The 26,834-nt window shown below is 45.7% G+C and overlaps 1 protein-coding gene across 2 annotated transcripts in view; it reads right to left on the bottom strand.

The window, feature by feature from the left end:
- Positions 1-1,311: 1,311 nt before the first annotated feature.
- Positions 1,312-26,834, bottom strand: part of LOC145350922 (BCL11 transcription factor A-like) — a 208,957-nt gene continuing 183,434 nt past the window's right edge. Inside the window, exon 4 of one of the 2 annotated variants that reach the window (XM_080200390.1) lies at positions 1,312-1,459. In XM_080200390.1, coding sequence (XP_080056516.1) covers positions 1,415-1,459 — 45 coding nt within the window. In that variant the 3' untranslated portion in view covers positions 1,312-1,414. The remainder of the gene's footprint in view (positions 1,460-26,834) is intronic. The other variant, XM_080200391.1, reaches the window with a different exon arrangement.

Raw genomic sequence — 26,834 nt, 5'->3', positions numbered from 1 at the left:
CCAGGGGTATGGCTTGGAGGAGATACCAAGCCCTGAAGTACAATGGAACTGAATGAATGCATGGGCAGCTGAAGCTGTAGCACTCTGGGTTAATGATGGTATCAACTGATGTTAATTGAGCTCCAGCATACTGTCACAATCAGTAAGTACTCCAAGATACTGCTCTGGATGATGCCATCGTGACAAAATGCTTAAATAATTACAGTTTAAAAAAAAACAGAAATAGCCACATAAAAACAAGCATTCAAGCAGTCATAGACCTATGCAATGATTTGATTCTTTTAAATGTTTTTTGATGGTGAGACTTTCTCATTGACAACTCTCAAAGCATTCATTAATTTTGTTTGCTAAAAAAAGTAAATCTGTCACGTTATCATGAACACTGTAAAGCTTGTTCGCTGGCCAGCAGGAAGGGCAGAGTGACCCGACTGCAATCCTAAAGGGGCCAATTAAGAAGAATGGAAAATGAGTTGTCAGGAATTTCTAACTTGCAAGCCAAAAATCCCTGAAAGGTAAAAAAAAGGAACAAAATCTGCTTGGCAGTATTCAAAAAGTGGCAGGTGTGAGTGCATGGCAATCATTTCAATAACAATTTAAATAGTGAGGTCATCCTATAAAAACTAAGCTGCTCTAAGCAGTTACCAGAAGTGCTAACCTTCCCCCTCCCCCAGCAAATCAACAGTGTTCCTTTAAGGTTTGGGGAGGGGATGGTCTTTATTTCTTATATGCATATATCTTTGACACTAAATTTGTAATTTAGCTGTTAGCCCTATAAAAAGGCATTGTCCTGTTTTATGTGGAATGTCTTCATTTGCTTTCATTGATCTGACACTAGAATTCAATGAACCCACAAAATTGCTCTCAGACATTGGGCTGTATAGCATATCCTTCCCTTCCAGCCATTCCAGTGCAACCCCATTCTAAAATCTCCATAAGAGTGTGGAAATCTTACAGGATCCTATTGAATCCTATAAAACAATAAAAATCCTTTTAAAATTCCAACAGGATCCTTTAGGTTATTGAATAGGATATCCTTAGGGAATATTTTAATGGGATTCTAACTACTGACAATTGGAGATGTCTCACTGCATTGCACAGCTTCAAGTGTTACATATGAAAGTTCAATAGAAAAAACAGTGCATTTGCACAGAGAAATTCGAAGGAAAAAGTGCCTTACCAGAGAGCTTCTTTATATCAAATATTTAAATGTTTTAAGTTATGAATCTCATACTTTTCAAGCACTAACTTTAGAAAAATTACATTACATTGTTTCCCTTCAGAAGGGAGAATGTCCACATAGCTTCCGTTGGTTGGAACTTCGTCGATGGTGCTCCGGTCTCACCTTGCTGAGTGGGTGAGGCAACCTTGTCAGGTTTTACTCCAATGGCCCTGTCCATCTGTTTGTCCATCTGTATCACTGTGGCTGTAATTGAGACAGATAATAGCCGTAATACCTCACCTACAAGGATAAGATTTGGCGAATTAATAGACAAATATAAATCAAAGCATATGTTTGAATTCCAGAGATTTTTTTTTAGGAACTCTTTTAAAAAGAAGCAAAGCTTTAAAAATTGTAATCATTAGCCAATAGTCTGTTCATTCATCATGGATGGGGGGGGATGCCCATCCTGCAGAACTGTCCTGGATTCTCTAGGAATTAAAGGTTAATCTCTAGGTTGCTGCAGTGAGCCACTCAGGAGGAACATCAGAGGAATTTTTAAATGGTATGTTTTTTAATCATTTTTGGTTAATAGCTATAAAAATTTTGGATATGGGGAGTGGCGGTGGGTGGGGGGGGTGGTGGTTATTTGACTAATAATCAAGAATCATGCATCCCAGCATGGATAATTCAATGGGCTGAATGATCTTGTTCTGTGATGTAATGGCTTGAGAAAGCTCTGTGCTGAGAATGACATTTTGGGTAAACACTGGTTTCCTCCCACAGTCCAAAGATGTACAGGTTAGATGGATTAGCCATGGTAAAGGCGCAGGATTATGGCATTTGGGTGAGCCTTGGTAAAATGCTCTTTCGGAGAGATGTTGTAGACTTGATGGGCCAAATAGCCTCCTTCCGCACTGTAAGGATTCTATGGGATTCTATCCCTTTAACCCAGAAACCAGCAATAGCCTACCAATTTTCCAGCAATCAGTTTGGCACTTTTATAGCGTGCTTCAGAAAATCTCATCTTTCTTTTGCCTTCCACCTCTCCCAGAATCTCAGCTGCGACTGTCACAAGTAAACCAGACTCACAAATGCATCTGGTGCATCCGTAGTTCCAGGCAACTGCTGAACCTCAAACCCTACAACAAAATAGACGTGGTTTGTTTAATTCTGCTTCTGCATTATTACTTTCACCCCAAGCTGCCACTGTGCCGACTGCATTCTTTGCAGAAAATCTTGCACAGATTTATGTATAGGTATATGGTATAAAATTCCACTGTCACTCGTGTTCTGGTTTGAGTTAAGGGACTTCCAGTACTCTCAGGAGTTTAATCATTTACATGAGCTAATTTCTGACCTACTTTGTTCTGTGTCTGATTTTAGTTACATAAAATCAGTCGCAATGAATGAAAATGGTCCCCAAGCCAAACAAGGTATTTCATGGCTTGTGTTGCAATGAATTCAACTCATTCTTCTTTAGTCAGACACGTGAGGGCTAAATTAGATAGCTCCCAAAAATGGGCACAGGGATCGTTATGCATGATTACCCCGTGCCTGTTGATCGCAATACAGGCAGCACGCCAACTTTGTGTTGTCTGCTCATTTCAATTATCCAGCCGGCACTAACTGCCTTATTCATTGACTGGACACATCAGAAAGGAGCCAATATCATGAATGGCTGTAGCACCACATGAAACTAATCTAAACCTTTAAAAGGATTGGGAGACATGTTTGAAGATAATCTGGGAAATATTGAGGAATGGCGTAACAGGCTTGGAGAAAGAGCGGTACAAGGCTTTTGGATGCTGCACTAACGGTGCAGGAGGTGAAAAGGTGGGGAGATGCCCTGTATTTCAGATGCCCCGCACCAGGAGGCCCCCTGACACAGTCAAAATGCAATGGAAGAAGATATCCATGGAAATCAATGTCAGAATCAAGCCCTGCCAACCAGGATGCAGTGCCTCAAGGAGCGGGCCAAGGTCAGTGAATTCACCATCAATTGTCACATCTTACAAACTGCTCCTGTAACCTCAGCACTGCTCAAGTCCCTGCACCTACCACCAATAAAGCATTGTTCTGAACGTGTTTGTTCTTCACCTCTTTTTTAATTCACATATGGGACATGGGCATCGCTGGCTGGCCAGCATTTACTGCCTTTCCTCAGTTGCCCAGCAGCAGTTGAGAGTCAACCACATTGCTGTGGTTCTGGAGTCACGTGTAGGCCAGGCCAGATAAGGACTGCAGATTTCCTTCCCCTTAGGACATTAGTGAGCTAGATGGATATTTCCAACAATTGACAATGGTTTCAATCATTAGTAGATTCTTAATTCCAGATATTTTTTATTGAATTCAAATTCTACAATCTGCCATGGCAGGATTTAAACCCAGATCCCCAGAACATTGGCTGAGCTTCTGAATTAATAGTAATAATACCACTAGGCCATCACCATCCCTTACCTTGCCCTCATACACTGTGCATTGCTACAAGCCACAGCTCAGCTTGAACTCACTGCAGCTAATCAGTCATGACAGCCACATCAGGCAAATAATTGCACAACACTCAATGATATACTTCTCTCTCTCCTGCAGGAGAAGGTGGCAAACAACTGGAGCTAGGGGGAACTATCTGGAGGAGGATAGGTGCATCAGCATGTCCCAAACATGGTGGTGGAAATAGTGAGACTGTGGCCAGTGGGCCAGTGGCAGGGCGGAAACTACTTCAGATGATGGTATCCTCACACACAATCGTGCTCACATCACATCAAACCTCCATCTTATCCCACAATCTCTTTTGATTTAGGAGCTGCAGGTGGTATAAGTATGCATCAGTTACCTTACCCCGCCTCACCACAGCCTTATCCTTGTCCCTTTTCCCCTTTACATACCTGACAGATGCAACCTGGCTCTGCAGTGGAGTAACACCGAGACGAGAGTGATGCTGAACATAAAGCACCATCACTGGACCTCACACAAGCAGCCACCAGCTCAGATATTAACACTGTGCATATCTTAACGGGTAGCTTAGAGGCAGAATCTGCACACGGTGAGATTCTGGGCATGAGTGGGCTGCAGGGCATTGGATACTGTAGCTGGTACACCGCTTCCAAGGCCAAGAATTCATATGAGGATTTTAATGGGCAGCCTAGAGAAGAATGCTGACGGTACATACACTGAAATGCTTATTGCATTGGAAAGCCTGTAGTCAATGCCAATAGCCGGAAGAGGACAAGCAACAATGTGGAATGAGGCTTTGCACAGCATTACACACTGATTGATTTGCCCGCTCTGTATACTTGTGGCTGATGATCCTTCAGCACCTTTAGTAATGGCCAACTCCATTCCCACACTAATAGATCCAGTCATAATGCAGCATCTGATGGATAACGTTTCATCTTCCACCCAATATGAGTGCTGCAATCAAAGCTCAGACTGACATGCACCTTCAGACCACTGTCATCATGGCTGTGGATTACAGTCTGAAAATGAGCTTGCAGGGTTATCACAACAGCCCACTCTTCACAATCTGACATAATCACAAGGATTGCTGAGGCACTATTCCTAGTGGCTCTGTGGAGCAAAGATCTGCTGCCTTCCCTTGCAATGGCAGTATAGGTACTTTCACCACTGCAGCTCTGCCAGTACCCATGTTGTTGCCTCTCAGCCAGGCAGCCACAGACTGCAATCCAGCATGGGATCTTCAAAGCCCAAAGCTGCTTGACTTCCTAACATACCATCTCCTGTAGTCTCTTGCAATTTTAAACAACAAAAGAAAGCATTAATTACTTGTAGAATCATAGCAACAGCTGAATGAAATCGATTAGCGACAACCTGGAAGTAGCACTAAAGGGAAGGGAGAGTGGTGGTTCTTGCTGCTAAATACCATCAGTTAGGAGTGTTAAGAGAGGGCATTAGCTCAAGTGTTGAGTTCCAGAGTGGTACCAATGACAAAATCGGCATTACACACTGACTGGCATCATGATATACCTGCTCTGCACACCTTGTGGCAGACACACTCTGTGCATCAATATGGTGTCTGCTGCAACCCACCCCGCAAGTGCTTGTGCACACACACTCTATTGCTGAGCTATAAGTGTAATTGTAGCACACAAAAACAGAACACTAACAAGCCCAATTTCGTTTCCAAGGTCTGGAAATGAGAAAAAAAAAAGAGATGGCTTTATTTTTTCTTCACACAAAACTAAACAATTCAATAAAAAAAATTGTTTTGTAGATTGCACATAAAGACCACATAGCAGATTGTGCTGGATAGCATGATCTATTTAACTTGCTATAGTTTGTTTGAAATTGAGTTTGGAAAGCTGAGAGCTCTCAAAATGGACACTAGTTGTTGAATGTGTCATGACGATAGCTTCAAGCAAATGTAGCATAATCAGCTCCAACCATCCTATGTCTTACTGATGTACTACTTTGCTTTAAAATGGTATCTTAATAGGGCACTGTATCCTTCTCTATACAGCTCAGAGCATGAGTGCAGTGCTTATTTTGCTATTTGCTTTTCTACCAAGTCCAGCAGTTGATTTCCAAAGTACTTTGGAACCTACCATATAACATAGTTAAAATCTTCATTTGTGAAACAAAATTACAGACACCTCTACTATTTGATTTGGGAAAATGTTGGAAAAATAAAACTCACTCATGTAACAGAACAAGTATGGAGCAAAATTTGATAGCCCCCAAAATGGCAAAGGGATTGTGATGAGCAATTTACCTCCTGATGTGTAATTAACCCAAGCCTGTTGCTTCTGAAGCAGGCAGCATGGAAATGTCTTGCTACGTGCTATTTGAAATTATAAGGTCGTGCAGCATCGTGGTGGAATCGGCTGCCGTCGGTGGTGGTGGAGGTGAACTCGCTGGGGTCTCATAAGAGACTTCTGGATGAGTACGTGGGATTTAATGGGATTGAGGGTTATAGATAGGCCTGGTAGGTAGGGATATAATCGGCGCAACTTGTGGGCCGAAGGGCCTGTTTGTGCTGTAATGTTCTATGCAAACGTGATGTTAAGTATTTGCACACCTCAGCCCAGAGCCCTAAATGGGCCTACATTCCTGTATGATCCAACTTTATTTTAAAAATCACATGCCTTTGTTCTGGATTATCCCACTAAACATTCTACCAATGGTTTCCATTATTAAATCTTTTATAATGGACTCTAGTATTTCCCCTCCGCTAACATCAGGCTTACTGATCTATAATTCCCTGTTTTGTCACAACCTCCCTATTTACATAGTAGAGTTACTTTAGCTACCCTCCAATTTGTAGGATCTGTTGTAGAATCTTGGAAGATGACCATCAATACATCTACTATTTCTAGGGCCACTTCATTATTCCGCAGGTGGAGGTCCACCTTGTTGTCAAACGAGGGGCATGCACACAGTGGGTCGTGCGTGGGCTGCTCTTGGAGGTTCCGGGAGTGGCCTAGTACTTCGTGTCGGTGTGTGTGCTTGATCCTGGACCGGTAGACGGGCACCGCAACAGCTCGGTGACTAGCACTGCTAGCTGTGCAGATACACGGATTTGGGCCTGTGTCTGTGGGAGTTTGTGCATTCTCCCTGTGGATGCGTGGGTTTCCTCCGGGCGCTCCGGTTTCCTCCCACACCCCAAAGATGTGCTCTTAGGCTGATTGGTTTTACCAAATTGACACTCCCCTGAATCTGGCTAAGTCAGGGGTTCTATTCGTAGATACGCAGGGTAGAATAGGTGTAGGGTGATGCGGCGGCGCGGGCTTGTTGGGCCAAAGGGCCTGTTTCCCGTGCTGGGTTGTTCTTTGTTCTTTATTAAGTACTCTGAAATGTAGATTTTCAGGCCCTGAGAATTTATTGACCTACAATCCTATCAATCCCCAAAACCATTTCCCTACTAATACTGATTTCCTTCTGTTCCTCTTTCTTGCTAAACCCTGTGTTCCCCAACATTTCTGGTATGTTATTGGAGTCCTCCTTTGTGAAGACAGAACCAAATTATATATGCAGTTGATCAATCATTTCTTTGCTCCTCATTATAAATTCCCCTATTTTTGACTATAAGGGAACTACATTGGTTTTCACCAATCTTTTCCTCTTCACATGCCTATAGAAACTTCGACAGCCAATTGTTATGTCCCCACCAGCTTATTCCATGCTTTATTCCCCCCTTCTTAATCAATCCTTTTATCCACTTTTGCTGAAATCTTTGTCCTTTTATCCACCTTTGCTGAATGATCACCAACACTCTGTCCTGGTCCCCTCATGCCGACACGATAGTTAAGAAAGACCACTAATGCCTCTACTTTGTTAGAAGACTAAGGAAATTCGACATGTCAGCTACAACTCTTACCAACTTTTACAGATGCACCGTAGAAAGCATTCTTTCTGGTTGTATCGCAGCTTGGTATGGCTCCTGCTCTGCCCAAAACCACAAGGAACTACAAAAGATCATGAATGTAGCCCAATCCATCATTCAAACCAGCCTCCCAGCCATTGACCCTGTCTACACTTCCCGCAGCCTTGGCAAAAGCAGCCAGCATAAGTAAGGACCCCACGCACCCCGGACATTCTCTCTTCCATCTTCTTCCTTCGGGAAATAGATACAAAAGTCTGAGGTCATGTGCCAACCAACTCAAGAACAGGTTCTTCCCTGCCACTGACAGACTTTTGAATAGACTTACCTTGCATTAAATTGATCTTTCGCTACACCCTAGCTATGACTGTAACACTACATTCTGCACTCTCTCGTTTCCTTCTCTATGAATGGTATGTTTTTGTCTGTATAGCATGCAAGAAACAATACTTTTCACTGTATGTTAATACATGTGACAATCAAATCAAATCAGTTCTAAACTGCTCCCGGTCTGCAGGTCTGTTGTTTTTTCAGACCAATATGTATGTTACTTTTTTTGGAGCTAATGCTACCTCTAATTTCCCTTGTAAATCTGGTTTGACCACCTTTCTGTTTTATTATTGCACTGAACTGGAATGAACAATTGTTGCAGTTCACCCATGTGCTTTTTGGATGTTTGCCATTGCCTATTACCATTATCGCTTTAAGTAATGGTGCGACACCGTGGCAAAGTGGTTAGCACTGCTGCTAACTGCTGCTTCATAACGCCAGGGATCCAAGTTCAATTCTGGCTTTGGTCACTGTCTCTGTGGAGGTTGCACATTCTCCCCCTGTCCGCATGGGTTTCCTCCGGATGCTCCGGTTTCTCCCACAGTCCAAAGGTGTGCGGGTCAGGTTGATTGGCCATGACAAATTGCCCCCTACATCAGGGGGACTAGATATGTTAAATGCATGGGGTTGTGGGATAGGGTCAGGGAGGGATTGTGGTCGATGCAGACTCGATGGACCGAATAGCCTCCTTCTGCACTGTAGGATTCTGTGATTCTATGTGATGTTCCCCAATCCATCTTAGCCAACTCACACCTCATACCATCATAGTTTCCTTTATTAAGATTCAGGACCCTAATCTGAGAATCAGCTAAGTTGCTCTCCATTTTGATGAAGAATTCTACCATGTTATGGTTGCTCATACAGGCCTTGCACAAACTAGATTGCCAATTACTCCCTTCCCGTTACACAATGCCAAGTCTAGGATGACCTGTTCTCTAGTTGATTACTCAACACATTAGTCAAGAAAGCCATCCTCGAGTATACACTCCAGAAATTCCTTTTCTACGAGCATTGTTATTAATTTGATTTGCCTAATCTATATGCAGATTAAAGTCACCCATAACTACAGATGTTCCTTTATCACATGCATCTCTGATTTCCTGTTTAAAACCATTCCCAACATCACCACTACAGTTTGGAGGTCTATATACAACTCCCATTAAGGGACTCTGTAATCCCAACTATATCCAGATCCCTGACAGTAGGGTACAGAATGTGAGTCGTCTGACCCTGATTAGGACTCTCATTGTGAATGTGCAGTCACATCTGAGAGGAAAGCGCAACCACTTGTTCTCCTCCAGGATAATATCATCCTGCAAGGGGTGACTTTGGTATGCCATGGGGCAACTGGGGCAACTCAAGGCTCAAGGCTGGATGCTTGCCGTGTATATGGAAAAAAACTATTCAACAGGAACTATCATTGATTGCTGAATTGTATCAGTTCACTGATACAAGGAAAGTGTAGGCTACAGGCAAGGCTGCTTTCTTGATAGCTTCAATTAAAATGAGGTGAAGGGCCCATCACTGTTGGAGTTGGGTCTCCAAGGCAGCCAAAGACTTTGATGCGCTCACATTCTGGAGCCACGACATTAGACATAATGTGGATGGACCCCTCCATCCTTCCTTCCAGTCTGATGATGGCCTTTGACAACTCTTCCTGCCTGATGTTGCCCAGCCTGTCTCATGCATCTCCATGTATTTGTGAGGTAATCACCAGATTGTGAACCTGAGCCAATTCAAGAACTAGGAGCCACCAAGGTGCATATGTGTTAGTGCAGGTGCATGCAATGTCAGGACATCATCTGCCTCCTTGTCTGAGCTGGTCTGGGGCTAGAGTGCAGCTTTCCCCTTTTCTTGCTGGTAGCTGGAATAGAGAGAAAAGATCATTAGTGATTATCCAAGCTGGCTCTAGTACTATAGGTCACTCACAGTCATTGTCCCCACAGGAACAATCTCTATCCTTTCCAGTGAGCTCTGCTGCCTGCTCCTTACGAAGGACAATGTCCTCAACTCTGGAGTCCTGTCATTGACTGTGGGAGATCATGTCCTGTAGAGTGACAGATAGACTGGCTGTGAGCACTATGAATGAAGGAACGTTTCAAAAGCATGCAAGGCCTATTGTGTGTGCTGACCCTCCCAATAAGGGATTTACATGCAGGAATTTACATAAAATGGTGAGCTTAAAGTGTAGGTAAACATTCAGTGCTGGTATTCCATTTGCTGGTCGTGGATGACATCCCTGAGGGCTCTAACCTACAGGGGGCATCACGGTGGCACAGTGGTTAGCACTGCTGCCTCACAGCACTAGGGAGCCAGGTTCAATCCCCGGCTTGGGTCACTGTCAGTGTGGAGTTTGCACGTTCTCCCCGTGAGTGCGTGTGTTTCTTCTGGATGCTCCATTTTCCTCCCACAATCCAATAATTTGCTGGTTAGGTGCATTGACCATGCAAAATTCTCCCTCAGTTTACCTGAACAGGTGCCAGAATATGGCAACCAGGGGATTTTCACAGTAACTTCATTGCAGTGTTAATGTAAACCTATCTACTTGTGACTAATAAATAAACTCTAATTTATTTTTAACTTTTACCTTAGACTGTCTGAATCCCTTATGAGTGAATGTGTTTGGAGTGAATAGGAATAGAAATTTAACTGAAATAAAAACAGAAAATGCTGGGAAAAACTCAGCAGGTCTGGTGGCGCTTGTGGAGAGAGAAATTGAGTTAATATTTTGAGTCCAATCTAACTCTTGTTCAGAAAATTTCACTTACCCATTAATCAGATCATTAATTTGTTTCCTCCACTGTAGGATATGGATGGTTTTCCATGGGTACTGACCTTCCCAACGACATCCTGTCAAGCTGGCATGGTCAGGACGGAGGACCTCCTGCTCCCATCCCTAAGAGAGAAGACTCCCACCTTCCCTGGAAGAGAATTCCTTAGGAGCCTCACTGAACTGTAGAGCCGAGAGTTTGTTTCTTTGGGGTGCCATGGTAAAGCAGAACTTCACAACACAGCTGGCCTGCAGTGAGTGAATGTCTGCCCTCATGTCAATTCACTACGGTGCCAAGGCCTTTGACACCATGAGGTAACAGTGGGGTGGACGAAACACTGCCCACCACAACATTCGATAAGTTCCTCATTGATAGGTAATTATTGAGCTGAAAAATGAAAGATTGTGTAGATAAATCCAACTCAACCCATTCCCCCATCACTTTCCCAGATGCCACGACACTTAGTCTCCAGATTGGACAACTCCACACGTGTGTGTGTGTGTGTGTGTGTGTGTGTGAGGGGTATGTGTCTGTGGGGTGTGTGTGTGGGGTATGTGTATGACACCGTAGTGTAGGGGTGTATGTGTGTGGGGTGCGTGTGTATGGGTATGTGTGTGGGGAGGGGTGTGTATGGGGTTTGTGTGTGGAGTGTGTGTGATGGTATGTGTAGGAAATATGTGTGTAGAGGGTGTGTGTGGAGTGTGTGTGTGTGTGGGGGGGGTGTGTGTGGGGGGGGTGTGTGTGTGGAACGTGCGTAGGGGGTGTACATGGGTGTGTGCGTGTGTGAATGTGTGTAGGAGGTATGTGTAGGGGTGTGTGTGTGGGATGTGTGTATGGAGGGTGTGTGTGAGAGGTGTATGTGTGTGGGGTGTGTGAGAGGGATGTGTGGTATGGGGTGTGTGAGTAGGGTGTGTGTGTGTGTGTGGGGTGTGTGTGCGGGGAGGTGTATGTGTGTGGGGTGTGTGTGGGGGAGTGTGTGTGTAGGGTGTGTAGGGGGGGTGTGTATGGGGGTGCGTGTGTAGAATGTGTGTGGGGATGTGTGCAGGAGGTATGTATGTAGGGTGTGTGTGTGTGGGGGGGGGCAGTGTAGGAGGTGTGTGTGCAGGGTGTGTGTATGGGAGTGTGTGTGGGGGATGTGTGTGGGGGATGTGTGTGGGGATGTGTGAAGTTGCAATTATTCTCCCACCCCAGGCTGGATTTTGTGAATACACTAAATTTCTGATTTATTCTTAAAAGAGTTTCCTGCACATCACTTCAAAAATTGACTACACAAACAAATTGTTGTGGAATAAGCGTCACAACCTATTTTAAAATAAAAAAACACCTCTGCTAACAGATACACTGCAAGAGAATGGGCAAAGTTCAGAGAGTGGGCAGAGAACTGGCAGAATATAATGTGGAAAAGTGTGAAGTTATGCACTTTGGAAGGAGGAATGGAGGCATAGACTATTTTCTAAATGAGGAAATACTTAGGAAATCAGAAGCACAAAGGGACTTGGGAATCCTTGATTAGGGTTCTCTTAAGATTAACGTGCAGGTGCAGTCGGCAGTTAGGGAGATAAATGTAATGTCGAGAGGACTAGAATACAAGCGCAGGGATGTAATGCTAAGGCTCTGGTCAGACTCCACTGGAGTATTGTGAGCAGTTTTGGGCCCCGGATCTAAGGAAGGATGTGCTGACCTTTGAAAGGGTCCAGAGGATGCTCACAAGAATGATCCTGAAAATGAAAAACTTGTCATATGAGGAATGGTTGAGGACTCTGGGTCTGTACTTGATGGAGTTTAGAAGGATGAGGGGGGATCTTATTGAAACTCACAGGATACTGCGAGGCCTAGATAGAATGGATGTGGAGAAGATGTTTCCACTAGTAGGAAAAACTAGAACCGAAGGGCACAACCTAGGCTAAAGGCTAAAGAGACGATCCTTTAAAACAGAGATGAGGAGGAATTTCTTCAGCCAGAAAGTGGTGAACTCTTTGCCGCAAAAGGCTGTGGAGGCCAGGTCATTGAGTGTCTTTAAGACAGAGATAGTTGATTCTTGATTAATAAGAGGATCAGAGGTTATGGGGAAAAGACAGGAGAATGGAGATGAAAAAAATATCAGCCATGATTGAATGGTGGAGCAGACTCGATGGGCCGAGTGGTCTAATTCTGCGCCTATGTCTTATGATTTTATGATCTCACTCTCTTATTCATAACAGAGATGAAAGTAGAGGTAGAAGAGCAAATACGTAACCCTGACAATGCATAAAATAAGGAATTGAAACTCTGCTTCATGTCAAACAGAAAAGAAGTTTGCCCATCATCCAACTCAGCTCGAGTGAGCAGCCAGAGAGGAAAGGGGCTGGAATGACTGTGGGATGGTGCTGACCTTGCCAATGTTACACTGAAGGAGATTCCACAACTTGATGTCAACAAGCAGAATGGAGTTGAAGGTTGGGGCAAAGAGGCAGAATTGGATGTCATCAGCATACATATGAAAGCTTAGAGCCACAACCCAGAGTCAATGCCCTCGAGATGTGTGAAGGAAAGGAAAATAATAACAAGAACACTCTTTGTCAAATTCAAAGGTGCTTCAAAAATTGAACGTAGCACAGGGAAAGGCCAGGAAATGGAGAAAGATAAAGTATTTATGCTTTCACCTCAGCCCCACACTCACCCTGCATAATAACCATTACTATATTCACTCAATTAATAGAATGTAACTCCTTATATTATAGAGTGGTGGAAACAGACTATCTGGTCACTGACTGAAGAGCTGGATGAAAGCACTAATAAAGAATGTGATAGAGAGCAGCTCTTCTCACCTCACCATTTTACACACATCTTTAATAAAGTGCTGAATTTCTGTGCCATTGCAAACTTTGTCGCTTTTGCAAGTTTTGAATACTACTGAAGTTCTCCACGCTTCTCTTAATTGGTCTGAAGGCCGGCGGAGAACAGTGCAATTTAATGATCATGAAATGGAGTGGGAGGGAAAGGAAGAAGGGGTGAAAAAAAGGACTTGTTAAGTAAAGTTTAGTGATTCAGGAAAGGCCCCATATGTTGACTGCATTTCCTTTTTGATTACCGTTTAATTAGTTTCTACAATTGTTGGCACTGTTTCTCAAGGACATACATGTATACGATTGTGCCATCTGTCTGTAACATAGTTCTCAAGAATTTCAATTAGCTGCTTTATTTCTTCCTACAAGCAAGAAACAAGAAACCTAGCCCCACCTTTCTGCTGTCACTTTTATTGTTCGTCAGTAAAATAAAAGTGGCAGGGTTTTGTAGGCCACAGCTGATGGACTATTCTATATTGTAGCTGGCATTGTTGGCTGTGCCTCTTACAGTCCACCAGACAGAATGCTTTTTAACCTTTGAAGACGGGTGATGTGAAAATGTTTTCAGAGCTGCCGGCCCTAAGCTCACGTCTCTCCCAGTGCTGGGGTAGTGGGCCCAAGTCAGGCTTTGACAGCTAGCCCTGAACTCTAGCTGTTCCAGGGTAAATAATGTTCAATATATTGTTTTTCCAAACAATTCACAACGGGGCTACTGTTGTGAGTTAATACTAAAGGAGAATCGTTATTTTAAAAAAAGATTTTGAATCTGAATAGATAAAACAGGTCAATTTAACTGAGCTGTCGGAAATATCTAGCTTCTTGTGTCTTGCTTTTCTATTATTGTCTTTAATAAATGGGACAGTCCCAAAGAAAGTCTGGAGTTTTTGCTGTTATGTAATATCTATCTGCCCAGGCAACCAGCCTGCTCACCAACTAATAAATGAGTACTTTTAACAAAAGAAGGAGCAGGCTGAATTCTAGGATCAAATGGAGTAAAAAAACGTTTGCATGTGCAAAGTGGCTTCCTTGGTTTTACTCCAGCATCTTCTTAATTAAATTAAATCTTCCGAATAATTTGGTTTAATGCACTAAATCCAGGTTGAGAATTTGTGTCTTATTATTTCCCTACTTTCCTCTTCTACCTAGTTTCATTAAGGTGGTCCATTACATTTTGTTTCTTACAAATCTGAACAAGCTTGTCCCGTACTTTTTTCTTAGTTTTATCCTCTTTTGTCAAATTTTCTTCCCTCCTCTCTCGCTAACACCTTGCTGTCACCAATACCCAACCCAAGTCACTATTCTTCACTAGTCAAGACAATGTCAACGGGTCATTTACTGTATGAGGCCTGTTCATGTTCCCAACTGGCATTCTCTCACATGCACTTTCCAGGAACCATTACACAACAACAAGCAGAAGCAGCAAAACCAGTTGATCCTCTCTCTGTATCAGAGGGTCACTGAAGCATCTCACTGTATCACAGGGTTACTAATCCTCCCTCCGTATCACAGGGATACTGATCCTCCCTCCGTATCACAGGGACACTGATCCTCTCTCTGTATCACAGGGTTACTGATCCTCTCTCTGTATCACAGGGGTACTGATCCTCTCTCTGTATCACAGGGTTACTAATCCTCTCTCTGTATCACAGGGACACTGATCCTCTCTCTGTATCACAGGGACACTGATCCTCTCTCTGTATCACAGGGTTACTGATCCTCTCTCTGTATCACAGGGATACTGATCCTCTCTCTGTATCACAGGGTTACTGATCCTCTCTCTGTATCACAGGGATACTGATCCTCTCTCTGTATCACAGGGATACTGATCCTCTCTCTGTATCACAGGGGTACTGATCCTTTCTCTGTATCACAGGGATACTGATCCTCTCTCTGTATCACAGGATTACTGATCCTCTCTCTGTATTACAGGGATACTGATCCTCTCTCTGTATCACAGGATTACTGATCCTCTCTCTGTGTCACAGGGTTACTGATCCTCTCTCTGTATCACAGGGGAACTGATCCTCTCCCTGTATCACAGGGATACTGATCCTCTCTTTGTATCACAGGGATACTGATCCTCTCTTTGTATCACAGGGATACTGATCCTCTCTGTGTATCACAGGGGGACTGATCCTCTCTCTGTATCACAGGGGGACTGATCCTCTCTCTGTATCACAGGGGTACTGATCTTCTCTCTGTATCACAGGGGTACTGATCCTCTCTCTGTATCACAGGGGGACTGATCCTCTCTCTGTATCACAGGGGTACTGATCCTCTCTCTGTATGAAATCTCACACAACAGGTTTATTTGGTAGCAAACACCACTAGCTTTTAGGGCTCTGCCCCTCCGTCAGATGAGTGGGGAGTTCTGATCACAAACAGAGCATATAAAGGCACACACTCAGTTTACAGAATACTGATTAGAATGCAAGTCTTTACAGCTAAACAAGTCCTAAAGGTGCAGACAATGTGAATGGAGATAGCATTAAACACAGGTTAAAGAGATGTGTATTGTCTCCAGACAGGACAGTAAGTGAGATGTCTCTCGAGGCCAACCACAACATTGTCATCAAACCAGCAGACAAAGGAGGGGCCATCATCATACTGAACAGAACGAATTACCTCAAACAACGAGGAACATTACAGACAGTTACCCACAGATCCAGCCAAAGAACACACCCATCAGCTCAACACTCTGATCAAGACCTTTGATTCAGACCTTCAGAGCACCCTTGTGCTCTCATCCCACATACTCCCCATGTTGGCGATCTCTACTGCCTCCCAAACATACACAAGGCAAATACATACCGGCTGTTCCATCGTATCGGACAATGGGACCCTGTGCGAGAACCTCTTTGGCTACGTCAAGGGCATCCTGAAACCCAATGTACAAAGAACCCCGAGCTTTTGTCACAACACTACGGACTTCCTACGGAAACTCAGTACACATGGAGCAGTTGAACCAGGAGCGCTCCTCTTCACAATGGATGTCTCGGCACTCTACACCAACATCCCCCATGACGATGGCATTACTGCAACTGCCTCAGTACTCAACGCTGACAAATGCCAGTTTCTAGATGCAATTTTACAACTCATCCTGGACCACAATGTCTTCACCTTCAACAACCAGTTCTTCATCCAGACACACGGAACAGTCATGGGAACCAAATTTACATCTCAATATGCCAACATCTTCATGCACAGGTTCAAAGAAGGCTTCTTCACCACACAGGTCCTTCAGCCGATGCTATACACTAGAAATATCAATGACATTTTCTTCCTTTGGACTCATGGTGAACAATCATTGAAACAACTATATGATGACATCAACAAGTTCCATCCCACTATCAGGCTCACCATGGACTACTCTCCGGAATCGGTGGCATTCTTGGACACACGCATCTCCATCATGGACGGTCACCTCAGCACCTCACTGTACTGCAAGCCCACAGATAACCTCATGATGCTCCACTTCTCCAGCATCCACCCTAAACACGTTAAAGATGCTATCCCCTACGGAAAAACCCTCTGTATACACAGGATCTGCTCAGATGAGGAGGATCACAACAGATATCTCCAGACATTGAAAGATGCCCTCATAAGAACAGGATATAGTGCTCAATTCATCAATCAACAGTCCCGGCGCGCCACAGCAAAAAACTGCACCGACCTCCTCAGAAGACAAACATGGGACATGACGGACAGAGTACCCTTCATCGTCCAGTACTTCCCCAGAGCGGAGAAGCTACAAAATCTTCTCTGGAGTCTTCAACATGTCATTGATGAAGATGAACATCTCACCAAGGCCATCACCACACTCCCACTTCTTGCCTTCAAACAACCGCACAACCTCAAACAGGCCATTGTTCACAGCCTTCAGGAGAACAGTGATCACGACACCACAACCCTGCCACAGCAACCTCTACAAGACATGCCGGATTATTGACACGGATGTCATCATCTCACGTAAGAACACCATCCATCAGGCACATGGTACATATTCCTGCAACTCGGCCAACGTTGTCTACCTGATACGCTGCAGGAAAGTATGTCCCGAGACAAGGTACATTGGGGAAACCATGCAGACGCTACGACAACGGATGAATGAACAATGCTCAATAATCACCAGCCAAGATTGGCAAACACTTCAGCGGTCACAGGTTTTCGGCTTCTGTTCTTCGGGTAAGCGTTTTCCAAGGCAGCCTTCATGGCACACGACAGTGCAGAGTCGTTGAGCAGAGACTGATAGCCAAGTTCCGCACACATGAGGACGGCCTCAGCCGGGATGTTGGGCTCATGTCACACTATCTGTAACCCCCACGACTTGCCTGGGCTTGCAACATCTCACTTACTGTCCCGTCTGGAGACAATACACATCTCTTTAACCCATGCATAAAGCTATCTCCACTCACATTGCCTGCACCTTTAAGACTTGATTAGCTCAAATCGTAAAGACTCGCTTTCTAATCAGTATTGTGTAAACAGAGTGTATGTCTTTATACGTCCTGTTTGTGATCAGGACTCCCCACACACCGGACATGGGGCAGAGCCCCAAAAGCTAGTGGTGTTTGCTGCCAAATAAATCTGTTGGACTTTGACCTGGTGCTGTGAGACTTCTTACTGTGTTTAGCCCAGTCCAACGCCGGCATCTCCACCTCATGCCTCTCTCATTATCACAGGGGTACTGAACTTCTCTCTGTCTCACAGGGATAAAATTCTGTATCACAGGGGTAATGATTATCTCTCTGTATCACAGGCTTACTGGTTCTCCCTCTCTATCACAGGGGTACTGATCTTCCCTCTATATCACAGGGTTACTGATCCTCTCTCTGTATCACAGGGATACTGATCCTCTCTCTGTATCACAGGGTTACTGATTCTCTCTCTGTATCACAGGGGGACTGATCCTCTTTCTGTGTCACAGGGGTACTGATCCTCTCTCTGTATCACAGGGGTACTGATCCTATTTCTATGTCACAGGGGTACTGATCGTCTCTCTGTATCACAGGGTTACTGATCCTCTCTCTGTATCACAGGGTTACTGATACTCTCTCTGTATCACAGGGTTACTGATCTTCCCTCTATATCACAGGGTTACTGATCCTCTCTCTGTATCACAGGGGTACTGATCCTCTCTCTATATCGCAGGGTTACTGATCCTCTCTCTGTATCACAGGGTTACTGATTCTCTCTCTGTATCACAGGGGTACTGATCCTCTTTCTGTGTCACAGGGGTACTGATCCTTTCTCTGTGTCACAGGGGGACTGATCCTCTCTCTGTATCACAGGGATACTGATCCTCTCTGTATCACAGGGGTACTGATCCTCTCTCTGAATCACAGGGTTACTGATCCTCTCTCTGTATCACAGGGTTACTGATCCTCTCTCTATATCACAGGGTTACTAATCCTCTCTCTGTATCACAGGGATACTGATCCTCTCTGTATCACAGGGGTACTGATCCTCTCTCTGAATCACAGGGTTACTGATCCTCTCTCTGTATCACAGGGTTACTGATCCTCTCTCTATATCACAGGGTTACTGATCCTCTCTCTGTATCACAGGGTTACTGATCCTCTCTCTGTATCACAGGGTTACTGATCCTCTCTCTGTATCACGGGGATACTGATCCTCTCTCTGTATCACAGGGACACTGATCCTCTCTCTGTATCACAGGGACACTGATCCTCTCTCTGTATCACGGGGATACTGATCATCTCTCTGTATCACGGGGATACTGATCCTCTCTCTGTATCACAGGGTTACTAATCCTCTCCCTGTATCACAGGGTTACTGATCCTCTCTATGTATGACAGGGGGACTGATCCTCTCTCTGTATCACAGGGGGACTTATCCTCTCCCTGTATCACAGGGTTACTGATCCTCTCCCTGTATCACAGGGTTAATGATCCGCTCCCTGTATCACAGGGTTATTGATCCTCTCCCTATATCACAAGGTTACTGATCCTCTCTATGTATCACAGGGTTACTGATCCGCTCTCTGTATCACAGGGGGACTGATCCTCTCTCTGTATCACAGGGGGACTGATCCTCTCTCTGTATCACAGGGTTACTGATCCTCTCTCTGTATCACAGGGGTACTGATCCTCTCTCTGTATCACAGGGACACTGATCCTCTCTCTGTATCACAGGGATACTGATCCTCTCTCTGTATCACAGGGTTACTGATCCTCTCTCTGTATCACAGGGACACTGATCCTCTCTCTGTATCACAGGGACACTGATCCTCTCTCTGTATCACAGGGTTACTGATCCTCTCTCTGTATCACAGGGACACTGATCCTCTCTCTGTATCACAGGGATACTGATCCTCCCTCTGTATCACAGGGGGACTGATCCTCTCTCTATCACAGGGTTACTGATCCTCTCTCTGTATCACAGTGTTACTGATCCTCTCTCTGTATCACAGGGGTACTGATCCTCTCTCTGTATCACAGGGTTACTGATCCTCTCCCTGTATCACAGGGGGACTGATCCTGTCTCTGTATCACAGGGGTACTGATCCTCTGTCTGTATCACAGGGGTACAGATACTCTCCCTGCGTCACAGGGGGACTGATCCTCTCCCTGTATCACAGGGTTACTGATCCTCCCCCTGTATCACAGGGTTAATGACCCTCTCTCTGTATCACAGGGGGACTGATCCTCTCTCTGTATCACCGGGAGACTGATCTTCTCTCTGTATCACAGGTTTACTGATCCTCTCGCTGTATCACAGGGGGACTGATCCTCTCCCTGTATCACAAGGTTACTGATCCTCTCTCTGTATCACAGGGGGACTGATCCTCTCTCTGTATCACAGGGGGACTGATCCTCTCTCTGTATCACAGGGGTACTGATCCTCTCTCTGTACGACAGGGTTACTGATCCTCTCCCTGTATCACAGGATTACTGATCCTCTCCCTGTATCACAGGGTTACTGATCCTCTCCCTGTATCACAGGGTTAATGATCCTCTCTCTGTATCACAGGGGGACTGATCCTCTCTCTGTATCACCGGGAGAATGATCTTCTCTCTGTATCACAGGTTTACTGATCCTCACGCTGTATCACAGGGGGACTGATCCTCTCCCTGTATCACAAGGTTACTGATCCTCTCTCTGTATCACAGGGACACTGATCCTCTCTCTGTATCACAGGGACACTGATCCGCTCTCTGTATCACGGGGATACTGATCCTCTCTCTGCATCACAGGGTTACTGATCCTCTCTCTGTATCACAGGGGGACTGATCCTCTCTCTGTATCACAGCGATAATGATCCTCTCCCTGTATCACAGGGACACTGCTCCTCTCCCTGTATCACAGGGTTACTGATCCTCTCTATGGATCACATGGGGACTGATCCTCTCTCTGTATCACAGAGTTACTGATCCTCTCTCTGTATCACAGGGGTACTGATCCTCTCTCTGTATCACAGGGACACTGATCCTCTCTCTGTATCACAGGGACACTGATCCTCTCTCTGTATCACAGGGTTACTGATCCTCTCTCTGTATCACAGGGGTACTGATCCTCTCTCTGTATCACAGGGACACTGATCCTCTCTCTGTATCACAGGGTTACTGATCCTCTCTCTGTATCACAGGGGTACTGATCTTCTCTCTGTATCACAGGTTTACTGATCCTCTCGCTGTATCACAGGGGGACTGATCCTCTCCCTGTATCACAGGGGTACTGATCCTGTCTCTGTATCACAGGGGTACTGATCCTCTGTCTGTATCACAGGGGTACAGATACTCTCCCTGTATCACAGGGGGACTGATCCTCTCTCTGTATCACAGGGGTACTGATCCTCTCTCTGTACGACAGGGTTACTGATCCTCTCCCTGTATCACAGGGTTACTGATCCTCTCCCTGTATCACAGGGTTAATGATCCTCTCTCTGTATCACAGGGGGACTGATCCTCTCTCTGTATCACCGGGAGACTGATCTTCTCTCTGTATCACAGGTTTACAGATCCTCTCGCTGTATCACAGGGGGACTGATCCTCTCTCTGTATCACAGGGTTACTGATCCTCTCTCTTTATCACAGGGTTACTGAACCTCTCTCTGTATCACAGGGGTACTGATCCTCTCTCTGTATCACAGGGATACTGATCCTCTCTCTGTATCACAGGGACACTGATCCTCTCTCTGTATCACAGGGTTACTGATCCTCTCTCTGTCTCACAGGGACACTGATCCTCTCTCTGTATCACAGGGATACTGATCCTCTCTCTGTATCACAGGGACACTGACCCTCTCTCTGTATCACAGGGTTACCGATCCTCTCTCTGTATCACAGGATTACCGATCCTCTCTCTGTATCACAGGGTTACTGATCCTCTCTGTGTATCACAGGGACACTGATCCTTTCTCTGTATCACAGAGACACTGTGATACAGAGAGAGGATCAGAGTTACTGATCCTCTCTCTGTATCACAGGGGAACTGATCCTCTCTGTGTATCACAGGGACACTGATCCTCTCTCTGTATCACAGTGGTACTGATCCTCTGTGTATCACAGGGACACTGATCCTCTCTCTGTATCACAGGGTTACTGATCCTCTCTCTGTATCACAGGGGTACTGATCCTCTCTCTGTATCACAGGGGTACTGATCCTTTCTCTGTATCACAGGGACACTGATCCTCTCTTTGTATCACAGGGACAGTGATCTTCTCTCTGTATCACAGGGTTACTGATCCTCTCTGTGTATCACAGGGACACTGATCCTTTCTCTGTATCACAGAGACACTGTGATACAGAGAGAGGATCAGAGTTACTGATCCTCTCTCTGTATCACAGGGGAACTGATCCTCTCTGTGTATCACAGGGACACTGATCCTCTCTCTGTATCACAGTGGTACTGATCCTCTGTGTATCACAGGGACACTGATCCTCTCTCTGTATCACAGGGTTACTGATCCTCTCTCTGTATCACAGGGGTACTGATCCTCTCTCTGTATCACAGGGGTACTGATCCTTTCTCTGTATCACAGGGACACTGATCCTCTCTTTGTATCACAGGGACAGTGATCTTCTCTCTGTATCACAGGGGTACTGATCCTCTCTCTGTATCACAGGGTTACTGATCTTCTCTCTGTATTATAGGCATACTGATACTCCCTCTGTATCACAAGGTTACTGATCCTCTGTACCACAGGGGGACTGATCCTCTCTCTGTATCACAGAGTTACTGATCCTCTGTATCACAGGGACAGTGATCCTCTCTCTGTATCACAGGGGGACTGATCCTCTCTCTGTATCACAGGGGTACTAATCCTCTCTTTGTATCACAGCGGTTCTAATCCTCTCTCTGTATCACACAGGGACTAATCGTCTCGCAGTATCACAGGGGACCGATCTCTCTGTATATCACAGGCGGTCTAATCCTCTCTCTCTATCACAGGGGACTGATCTCTCTGTATATCACAGGCGGACTGATCCTCTCTCTGTATCACGGCGGTACTGATCCTCCCTGTTACAACTGGGGTCTAATCCTGTCTCTGTATCACAGGGGCTCTATCACAGGAAACTTGAGGAACTCACCACCACCAGCAACAACCCTCCCACGGTACCACAGTAGAAAACAGTACCACTGCAGGGAAGTCCATTGTCATCTTGTCAGACCACACACTTCAACCAGGTGAAATCGAAGTTCTCAGCCAAGGGCTCAATTTCTGCCCCACCACCAAAATAGACCCCATCAGTCTCGCACCACACACAGAGGAATTCATTAGGTGAATGAGATTGCAGAAGTTCTTCCACAAACCCCAAGAGGCCAACAACGAACACAGTGAGACAGCCAATGAACCAAAACAGCCGACAGAGAGATCCGCATTGCAGCAACCAAAGAGGAAAGAGTCAATTGGACTCCTCCGGAAGGCGCTGCTCTCGACTTGACATGTATGCCCAAGCCGTCAGGAGGTGCATCAACACCAGATTTATCAGCCGCACTCACAAGACAGCCCCGAACATCATCCAAGCACAACGCAATGTCACCCACATTCTCAAGACCAACCGCAACATTGTCATCAAACCAGCAGACAAAGGAGGGGCCATCATCATACTGAACAGGACAGATTACTGCAAAGAAGTGTACCGACAACTGAACAGCGAGGAACACTACAGACAGTTACCCACAGATCCGACCAAAGAACACACCCGTCAACTCAACAATCTGATCAAGACCTTTGATCCGGACCTTCAGAGCACCCTCCGTGCTCTCATTCCACGTACTCCCTGCATTGGAGATCTCTACTGCCTCCCAAAGATACACAAGGCAAACACACCTGGCCGTCCCATCGTATTGGGCAGTGGGACCTTGTGCCATTGAACCTCTCCAGCTATATCAAAACATCCTGAAACCCATTGTACAAAGAACCCCCAGCTTTTGTTACAACACTATGGACTTCCTACAGAAACTCAGCACACATGGAGCGCTCCTCGTCACAACGGATGTCTTGGCACGCTACACCACCATCCCCCACGATGATGGCATTGCTGCGACTGCCTCAGTACTCAACGCCAACAACTGCCAGTTTCCAGATGCAATTTTACAACTCATCCACTTCATCCTGGACCACAATGTCTTCACCTTCAACAACCAGTTCTTCATCCAGACACACGGAACAGCCATGGGGACCAAATTCGCACCTCAATATGCCAACATCTTCATGCATAGGTTCGAACAAGACCTCTTCACTGCACAGAACCTTCAACCGATGCTTTACACTAGATACATCGATGGCATTTTCTTCCTTTGGACTCATGGTGAACAATCACTGAAACAACTATATGATGATATCAACAAGTTCCATCCCACTATCAGACTCACCATGGACTATTCTCCGGAATCGGTTGCATTCTTGCACACATGCATCTCCATCAAGGACGGTCACCTTAGCACCTCGCTGTACCGCAAGCCTACAGATAACCTCACAATGCTCCACTTCTCCAGCTTCCACCATAAACACATTAAAGAAGACATCTCCAACAGACAAGACCTCCATAGAAACAGGATCTGCTCAGATGAGGAGGATTACAACAGACACATCCAGACACTGAAAGATGCCTTCATAAGAACAGGATATGGTGCTCGGCTCATCGATCGACAGTTTGATACGCCACAGTGAAAAGCCTCATCGACCTCCTCAGAAGACAAACATGGGATATGGTGGACAGAGTACCCTTCGTTGTCCAGTACTTCCCCAGAGCAGAGAAGCTATGGCATCTTCTCCGGAGTCTTCAACATGTCAGTGATGAAGACGAACATCTCTCCAAGGCCATCCCCACACCCCCACTTCTTGCCTTCAGACAACCGCACAACCTCAAACAGACCATTGTTCGCAGCAAACAACCCAGCCTTTAGGAGAACAGTGACCACAATACCACACAACCCTGCCACAGCAACCTCTGCAAGACTAGCCGGATCATCGACATGGATACCATCATCTCACATCAGAACACCATCCACCAGATACACGGTAAATACTCTTGCAACTCGGCCAACATTGTCTACCTGATACGCTGCAGGAAAGGATGTCCCAAGGCATGGTACACTGGGGAGACCATGCAGACGCTACGACAACGGCTGAATGAACACCACTCAACAATCATCAGGCAAAAGTGTTCTCTTCCTGTTGGGGAACACTTCAGCAGTCACGGGCATTCGGCCTCTGATCTTCAGGTAAGTGTTCTCCAAGGCGACCTTCACAACACAGGACAGCGCAGAGCTGCTGAGCAGAGACTGAGAGTCAAGTTCCGCACACATGGGGACAGGTTCAACCAGACTCTTGGGTTCATGTCACACTATCTGTAACCTCCACAACTTGACTGGGCTTGTAAAATCTCACTTACTGTTCTGTCTGAAAATAATACACATCTCTTTAACCTATGCTTAATGCTATCTCCACTCACATTGTCTGCACCTTTAAGACTTCATTAACTGTAAAGACTCACATTCTAATCAATATTCTGCAAATTGAGTTTGTGCCTTACATGCTCTAATTGTGATCAGAACTCCCCACTCACCTGACGAAGGGGCTGAGCCCCGAAAGCTAGTGGCGTTTGCTACCAAATAAATCTGTTGGACTTTAACCTGGTGTTGTCAGGTTTCTTACTGTGTTTACTTCTGTCCAACAATGGCATCTCCACATCATGCCTCCCTCTGTAGCACAGAGGAACTGATCCTCTCTCTATATCACAGGAATACTGATCCTCTCCCTGTTATTACAGGAGTACTAATCTTTCTTCTGTATCACAGGGTTTCTAATCCTCTTTCTGAATCACAGAGATACTGATCCTCTCCCTGTATCACAGGGTTACTGATCCTCTCTCTGCATCACAGGGGTACTGTTCCTCTCTCTGTATCACAGGGGGACTGATCCTCTCTCTGTATCACAGGGTTACTGTTCCTCTCTCTGTATCACAGGGGGACTGATCCTCTCTCTGTATCACAGGGGGACTGATCCCCTCTCTGGATCACAGGGGTACTGTTCCTCTCTCTGTATCACAGGGTTACTGATCCTCTCTCTGGATCACAGGGGGACTGATCCTCTCTCTGGATCACAGGGGTACTGTTCCTCTCTCTGTATCACAGGGGTACTGATCCTCTCTCTGCATCACAGGGGTACTGTTCCTCTCTCTGTATCACAGGGGTACTGATCCTCTCTCTGGATCACAGGGGGACTGATCCTCTCTCTGGATCACAGGGGTACTGTTCCTCTCTCTGTATCACAGGGGTACTGATCCTCTCTCTGCATCACAGGGGTACTGTTCCTCTCTCTGTATCACAGGGGGACTGATCCTCTCTCTGGATCACAGGGGGACTGATCCTCTCTCTGGATCACAGGGGGACTGATCCTCTCTCTGGATCACAGGGGTACTGTTCCTCTCTCTGTATCACAGGGGTACTGATCCTCTCTCTGCATCACAGGGGTACTGTTCCTCTCTCTGTATCACAGGGGGACTGATCCCCTCTCTGGATCACAGGGGTACTGTTCCTCTCTCTGCATCACAGGGGTACTGTTCCTCTCTCTGTATCACAGGGGTACTGATCCTCTCTCTGGATCACAGGGGGACTGATCCTCTCTCTGGATCACAGGGGTACTGTTCCTCTCTCTGTATCACAGGGGTACTGATCCTCTCTCTGCATCACAGGGGTACTGTTCCTCTCTCTGTATCACAGGGTTACTGATCCTCTCTCTGGATCACAGGGGGACTGATCCTCTCTCTGGATCACAGGGGTACTGTTCCTCTCTCTGTATCACAGGGGTACTGATCCTCTCTCTGCATCACAGGGGTACTGTTCCTCTCTCTGTATCACAGGGGTACTGATCCTCTCTCTGGATCACAGGGGGACTGATCCTCTCTCTGGATCACAGGGGTACTGTTCCTCTCTC

This window comes from Carcharhinus amblyrhynchos, chromosome 12, assembly GCF_965287045.1.
Source record: "Carcharhinus amblyrhynchos chromosome 12, sCarAmb.v2.hapA, whole genome shotgun sequence".
NCBI classification, from domain to species: Eukaryota; Metazoa; Chordata; class Chondrichthyes; order Carcharhiniformes; family Carcharhinidae; genus Carcharhinus; species Carcharhinus amblyrhynchos.
The sequence above is the reverse complement of the archived record's forward strand: the minus strand, read 5'-3'. Positions and strand labels throughout refer to the sequence as shown.